Genomic DNA, 8130 nt, shown 5'->3' with positions numbered 1-8130 from the left:
AAATCTATTCATTTTATGCATTATTGTTTTCGAACTGATATCATTTAAAACATTATATGTTATTAAAAATATATATTCAGTACATTTGGTGTCTCGCGGACATCGTTAGCGATTTCCTTACCTAAACAAAATATTCACGCATTTACAAAGGGAAGTAATAATTTGATCCAATGCTATTCAAGTCAATTTTTTTATATTTTAAATAAGTTAAATGTTTATTTAAATAGTAGCAAACTAATATTGAAACTTTCAGCAGTAGGTTCACGTTTCAGAGAATAAACTCAGGATGCCGAATTTCTCCTTTCATTGGATTTTTCTGTGACAATATTTTTATATATTACTTTAAGTCACTGTAATGCTAATTACTAGTTCAATACACCAGATTTATTAAAAAGGGTATAACATTGCCTCATGTGAAGATGGAGGTACTTCTGGTGTAATTTTATCTTACCTTCTTGGCGTAACTATACAAATTTTCTCGGAACCGAGGAGAATATTTAATTATAATATATGGCATTTAATTACAAAGTTGATCTGTAATATTTCATAAAACTTAAATATTTTTGTTAAATATCATAAGCAATGAATCACTCAGAATTATAATCATGGATTCAAGGATAACATTTCATACCACTAACACCGCAGTGATCAACTCGTATGTTAATTTTGGAAGACGGGAGCAGAGCTCACTTCAAGCTTCTTCTTATGTCAATTAAAAGTAGTTAAGTAAAGGTAGGTTATCTATTTTCTTTCCTTGGGCCACCCTTGGGTTTGGTACAAAATTCTCAATACCAAAAATTGGACCTTTGAAATTTTAATTAGGCTGACGGAAAAGATCACCTAGGATATACCTATATATAGAATATTCGTACCGTATTCTTATTCGTGTAATGGGCTAAAACTTGGTTGTTTTTGGATTAGTGGTAAATAAATCTTTAAAATGAATCTCTTCTGGATCGGGCAAATAGGAAAAGTTGTTGAAATGAAATTGAATGAATGCACGATAGATATATTGTATTGTGGGCCGCCAGTCCCGTAATCCATTCCGCTCTCTGTTAGAGAAGCGGAGCGAAGGCAGGCCCACCGGCCTCGCCACGCCCACCCTCACCTTACCTCTTCTCTCTCCGCTCTATTTAGTCCCTTCTCGTGCTCGTCCTCTTCGCCCTCGTGAGGGCAGAGGACGTGGAGGAAGATGGCGCGGTCGAAGAGAGGATTCACGATAAGCGGGAGGCTTCGTACGGTGACGTGGGCTACGGGGCATATGGCGGCAGCGCCTACGGCTCCTCGGGCTACGGCGGCTCCGCTCACGGTCATGGCCACGTCACCCAGACGGTCGAGGTGACCAAGCCGGTGGCCGTGCCCATCATCAAGCATATCCAGGTGCCCGTGCCGCATCCGGTGCCGATTCACATACCCATCGCCGTGCCGCACCCAGTTCCCGTTCACGTTCCCGTGCCGCAGCCGTATGCCGTCCGGGTGCCGCATCCCATCGCCGTGCCCGTCATTAAGACGGTGGCGGTGCCCGTGGAGAAGCCCGTGCCCTACCCAGTCGAGAAGCCTGTCCCGTATCCAGTGGAGAAGCCCGTCCCTTACCCCGTGGAGAAGCCCTACCCCGTGACCGTCGAGAAGCCCGTGCCGGTCCCTGTGCCCAAACCCTATCCCGTTCACGTACCCGTTCACGTTTACCACAAGCACGTGCCAGTGCATCACTACAAGGCCAAGTACCACCACCACGGTCCTCCTCACCATTACCACCACCATGGACCCCCTCACCACTAAAAAGAGGTGCGTTGGTGAGGGTTTCAGGTCACCACCGACTTCATAAATCTTTAATATCTACCACTTTCAGGCGGCATTCGGGACTCTTAGATAAAACTTTCCAACCATATTGCCCTTTTATTATGGCAATAATGTATTCTATTTCATAATTTGAAATTAAGTACTGCAAAATTTTCGATAGAAAAACCGTTTTGTCTCAATGCTATTCATTTACACGGACTTAAATCTGTCTAGATCGGAAATCAATGTTCAAATAAATTTACCATTTTAAATATCAACCATTCAACATAAATTTGCGACTAAAAAGGACCTTTTTATCATGTGAAGCATGAATCATGTGAGTAATGAACCAAATCAAACCGTAAATTACAACATTTTATCTTAGTTTTAGATTAATTTAATTTTTTACAACATTTAATTTTAACCCCGCAGTCATACCTATAGCGTAAAAAGTAAGCTTTGAAATTCTATCCATATTAATAACATATTTTATTCAACTTCTCGCATTTTAGTTGGTACTATCATTTAGTTCTGCATGATGTCATGATTTTCTTCATGCTGCACTGACTGCGCTAATCGAAAACATTTCAGTCAAACATTTATTCATATTAAAATCTTCCATTATTTTCAAAATAACTATTAAGATTTTTTATAATGTTAAGAAATATATTAAGCTGCCAAAAGCTGCATGCATAATTGAAGGGCACTTAAGTATCTTTAATGACGTTCTTTAATCCACGCAAAAATTATGCCAAGAAATATTTGCACAATTCTCCTAATTTCCCTCTCCAAATTGTAGATATGTCTGCTCAATTTCATTGATCATCCAAGTTTTCTCTCTTTGATAGATTGTGTAAGTAGAATAGAATTTTCAACCATCCTCTAAATGCTAGATGAGAAAATATAGTATGATACTAAGAGTTCAAACTTTCATTTCAGGTGATCGACGGTAATTTCACAGCTGCTGTAAGGTTGTAAATGGTCTCCTTCGAGCCTCAGGACACTCATCTCTTGGAAAAATACTGGTCATATTGTTATAAAATGTTATGTTTGAAGTGTTATGGTGTATATATTTGTTGAGTTTTCTCATTTCACGAATTTCGCATTTTATATTAAAACTTAATAAAATACATTGTTTTTTATTGAATCACGTTAACTATCAACCCAAAAATCCATTTTGTGTGACATGTGTTAAAATAATACAACCATAATGTTAATAACCTACTATGTCCCCAAGATATCTCGCACTATGATTATACTTTCAAAAATTTGAAATGCATTATTAACAAACAAACTCTAACCTAAGGTTTGCTCTAGGCTGTACACCAAATAGTCACCAACCTGGATTTTGTCATGACGTTTAAGAATTTAACTTATGTCATACGTGAAGCCTCAATTTTTAGGGGGGGGATATCTTCCAAAAACTACAAATAATCTAAACACTCTACTTCGTTTTGGCGAGTTAAGTTTAAAGGTTAGTCTAGATAGAGACTCAGGAATTAGTGAACAAAGAACTTTCCAGAAAACGATTAAACTTAAAATACCCACTCATAGTCACAAATGAAAATTTTCATATTTGTAGAGAAATCAAATAAAATAAAAACATGAACTATATATCTGCAGTAAAACAGATAGTGTTCAGATATATAATGCATCTGCATCCTTTGTAAATTTGGAAATCTCAAGCTTATTCCTTCTATGAGTATAGATTATGTTTTTAGTTATATCATATCTTCTCCTTGAACACATGGGGAACAATAAAGATTATTATATACAGTCTCAATAGTTTACTGTCTCTAATAGCAAGCAATGAACATTTCATACATGCTCTCTTTTATATTTGTGATTAACGGATTTGGCAGAGTGTTTCATGTATTACATTTACTCCATTTATTTATCCTTTGTGCTTACCTTTGTTGACCTAATTTTTACAACAAAGTCTTTTACCTCCATATAACAAAGCTTTCATCTGTAGTTCAAAGTTTACATTTACCATCCTCAGGAAAACATATTAGTTTTCTCATTTCGAACGACAGTAAAGAGGCAAAATTTTGAATTGTTTGTAAAGTATGTGAAATTATAGCACGTCCTTGCACTGCATGAATGACTTCAAATGAAAAACAATCTGAAGAGCTTCCAATCAAACGACGATCATTTACTTTGTGTACTTATTATTGCTAGGCCTTTAAGCATTTGTTGTAAATATTATTACTTCCAAATTTTATATCTAATTAGGTAGCGTTCAGAAAAATTACGCGGGGAATGAAATTACATTCCGATATTATAATTCATGCATCCTTTGAATTGTATATTTTATAAATATCGGCACGCGTTAAGACCAAGTCTTAATATCATTTCCTCGTAGAAAATACGCTCGTAATTGAGCCGGTACTGTCTAAGATTCTTGGTTGCCATTTCTATCAAAATAAAACCAGTGGTATGTTATCACTACACGTATAATAAAGAAAGACAAAGTAAAATCATTTGATATCAAGCAATCATCCAGGACTGCCTCATTTCACAAATTTGAAGTTGTACTTGTTCAGCTCTTTTAGACAAGCAAAACTCAGGTGTATGGTACTCACAACGATCTCCAAACAATGAGGTATGTAATTTCCTGCAAAACTGTTCATACTATTTGATTATCCGTAAAAATCGGCCAAAATTGTGAACCAAACTGCTTCACTTAGTGTGAGCTAACATCTTGTTAATCCTCGTTTACTACGTTTATTCGAGTTAATTTACACTTTTAATGTATTTTATCATCAATTTGATTTCAAAATATTTTTCGATTAAAATATATATTTTTATTTCCCCGGGATCAAAGTTATCTAAACAAAGTATTCTACCCGAAGGTGGTTTGATGTGTGAGGGTTAATAAATGCCACCTAATACTAGCATCATGCAGTTCTTTTCTCTGTGTCGCCGCTGGTTGCTCAGCAAGTTCTGGTACCTAAAAAAATTGCATAGCTTGAGTGAAGGTGAGGTTGCCCAGAGGCGTCACCAGGAATCAATCACGAGACCTCTAGTTATTAGCCCAGAGCTTTGCCCCCACTGCATTTATTGAAAGCGCAAAAATTTAAATCAATTCCAGGGGAATGTGAAACCTGTCATTCGAGATATAAATGCATATTTTAAGGTGACAGTTCATCGGGTGCCATTTACAATAACTATACGGAGTTATTTTCTTGTATCAGGCGTTCCAAGACAGCATCTCTCAAGACTGCTCTCTGAACTGTTTGTCAAAAATATTAGAATATGAGCAAATGAATAAGTTATCAAATAACAATGGGAAAGTCAAATATTGTCTCTGATATCTATGAAATTTTGCTGTCCTTATTAAGAAAACAAACTTGTCTAATTTCTTCATTCCTTGTGTAAATGTCTTCACGTCAAATTATCCTAATGGGGATTTAAAAATCAATGTGTACGTTTTTACTTAGAGAAAACTGGGAAAATACGACTACGGTTGAATTAACCACTCAATATAAAAAATATCTCACATGAATGATTTTACAACGAGTTACATTGAATTACCCTATGAGTTTCACCTCTTGCCCTTCCCGTAGATGCCTCCAGCGAGAGTAATTAATTATATCCTTACAAAATACAACTAGCAACTTAGGGGATTCCTCCAATGAAATTTATTTTCTTTTCCAAAGTTAAACTTAACATAAATATACATATATATATATATATATATATATATATATATATATATATATTCTATTGGCATTAAACCTGTGAAAATGTTTAAATGTTGCGACGCTCTCTTCCGTTAAGAACTGAATATTTTCGTCTATTCACTTCAGATGACTGGCATTAGTACTCAAGATTGAGATAGCAACTAGGGAAGCTTACGACTGGCCACAATGGGCATCTACTGCATCGAAATGATGAAGGAATATAAATGATATTATACTGAAATGAGTAGATCCAGCGCTTGAGATGCAAAAAAATGATACGCATTGCTGTATCAAAAAAATGAATCGTTTCCCAAGAGCTCCAAGGAATTCCATCCATTAATAAACGTCAACCGGGGGAGGAAAGAAAGTTTTGGATCAACGTGACTTTTTTTGAAGAGGAGTGATTGGAGAGCTTTCTCCATCCGCTGACGCACGGAAAGGACGAGTCATCTAAATAAATGAATTGCATTGATAATTGTAAAAGGTTACATTCATTTATCTCTTAAACTTTTACGCAAATATTACCCTCTTGGATATGTACTCGTTTAGCGATGGGTTAACGCAAATTTGTTGATATCAAAGAAGAACCATCAACTAACGAGCCGGGGTATAAAGCTTTTTGCAAAAGTATTATAAGGATGCCTATGAAAACATATTAACGTCATTTTAGGAGGTAGTTTGCTCTTGGTTGACGGGTTGTCACAAAGAGGCTGGAGGAAAATATTTTGCCAAAATACCATAAACTGCGCTGTCACTTATGGATATTATAATTTTTATTATATATTTCATTTGGCTTCTCATTTTGCTTCTAAATCACTGTGGGCCATTATTTGTGAATTGGCACTGCACCCTACTGCAAGACACAAGAAATAGTGAAAGAGCTTTTCGTTTTATTTGAATACATGAATATGACAAACACTAAAGTAAGCATTATATTTTGCGAAAGTGAACTTTGCAATAGTTATGGTTCAGTCTATCGTAGAACGAGCAAAGATAAATGAATTGAGAACGGGAACGAAAATAAAAGTTTAAAAATATATGGCAATAGAAATATTCAAAAGGTAATTTAAAAAATTATTTCTCGGAAATACCAACGTTACTTTATAAAACAGATACTCTAAAGAGCAATCAACTGGAGTAGTTTGTTGTACTGGCGAGTAAAGTAAACCGTATTAAAAGAATATGGGAAGAGACCATGGAGAATATAAACAAATGGATGCACGAATAAATAGGTACATAATGAGCGCGGAGTAGAATTGCATTGAAAAAGGTGGTATTGAGTACCAACAGGAAGGTTACGTGGGCTAAATATGGTTAAGGACGGAAGTGTGTTTTAAAGATAGAAATCCAATGAGAGGAAATATACGTCGTCCACAATGGTAATAGAATGAGATGTAAACTGTGAAAATGGAAGATTTAAAAGAAGGCTCGGAAGACAAAGAGGACGGCGGAAGACATGAATTGCGAGGACCCCCTGCAGATGCAGGCCAGGGAAACTGTGACAGAGCAGAAACAAAGATGATCATATTGTAGTACATTGAATCTTAATTGCGCACTGTCTAAAGATAGTATCGGTCAGTACCTCGATCACCATTAATACACAGAGTAACCTCATAGCATTCATTTATCATCCATACCCGATCTATAAGTCGCTCAGACGACTTCATTATAATCGAAGAAAGGAGAGTAAGAGGACGGAAAAAAACCGCGGGGGGTGACTTTCACTCTTCGGATTCAACCTCCCAGTTTGCTTTCTCCGGAAACAATGAACGTTGTGTAGTCTTACAGATACGGCGAGGAATAATGGCGGCGGAATTAGTTATTTCTTTCATTTCCTCGAAAGGAGGTGCGATTCCGTCATTTTGAGAGGGAGAGGGAGGGAAAAAAAAGGAGGAGGGTCTCTTGTAGACTTCTCCGCACCAGGTGTTCGGGCGGAAACCTTCAAGTCTTTCGCGAAGGGGGGTCAAAGAGGGACCGACGGACGGCGGCGGCGCGGGGGGAGGGGGGAATGGGGAATGGAAGGCAAAGATTTTGCCAAGTCCCTTCCGAATGGAGACCGACGAGTTCTGAGACGATTTTCTCGGAAAGAAAACCGCTGAATTACGAGGCGATTCTTTTTCTTTCTTTCCTCTTCTGCCTGAGATCTCGAGGCGTGGCTGCGATGGGAAGAAAGTGAGAGTGGGTTAGCGGGACGTCTGTGGGCGGGGTTAGGGGCGGGAATCGGTGGGAGGAGGGATGGACAGGCAAGAGGGAGAGACTGTGTCGTCCGCGGACTTGATGAAGGGGACGGGCAATAGTGAGTGGTCGGCGGGGGAAGAAGGGTTCCGGAGAAGGATTTTGCAACCGGGGCGTCAAAACGACGCGTTTCCGCTAAGACGATCTGAAAAGTGCCTCAATTTAAAATTCACACAACTCACACGCAAATCTGGGAGATGGAAATCAAAACGAAACCGGCAGGCGTTAAGAGAAATCGGTAGATGTACGTAGTAATTGCCATTAAATCGTCGCCAATTTAATATAATTAAACTTGATGGCCATTCAAAAATTTCACATTATATATGTACAGTCTCGATGGAGCCGTTCAACTTATATAATTTGCTACGCAATTATGTTTGCTTGCATAATCCGTAGTGAGTTATATTTTTGAAATCCTTCGATGGCGATT

General features: G+C 37.7%; 1 protein-coding gene across 1 annotated transcript; it reads left to right on the top strand.

The window, feature by feature from the left end:
- Window positions 1–419: 419 nt before the first annotated feature.
- On the top strand, window positions 420–1779 carry LOC139688130 (tetra-peptide repeat homeobox protein 1-like). The gene is made up of 2 exons (XM_071585557.1): window positions 420–425; window positions 1138–1779. Exons 1-2 carry the CDS (start codon window positions 420–422, stop codon window positions 1777–1779), a joined length of 648 nt encoding a protein of 215 aa, XP_071441658.1.
- Window positions 1780–8130: the final 6351 nt, after the last annotated feature.

Source organism: Hetaerina americana, unplaced genomic scaffold, assembly GCF_022747635.1.
Source record: "Hetaerina americana unplaced genomic scaffold, ioHetAmer1.1.p SCAF_2, whole genome shotgun sequence".
NCBI classification, from domain to species: Eukaryota; Metazoa; Arthropoda; class Insecta; order Odonata; family Calopterygidae; genus Hetaerina; species Hetaerina americana.
Note: the sequence above shows the minus strand (reverse complement) of the source record. Positions and strands in the feature narration are given on the sequence as shown.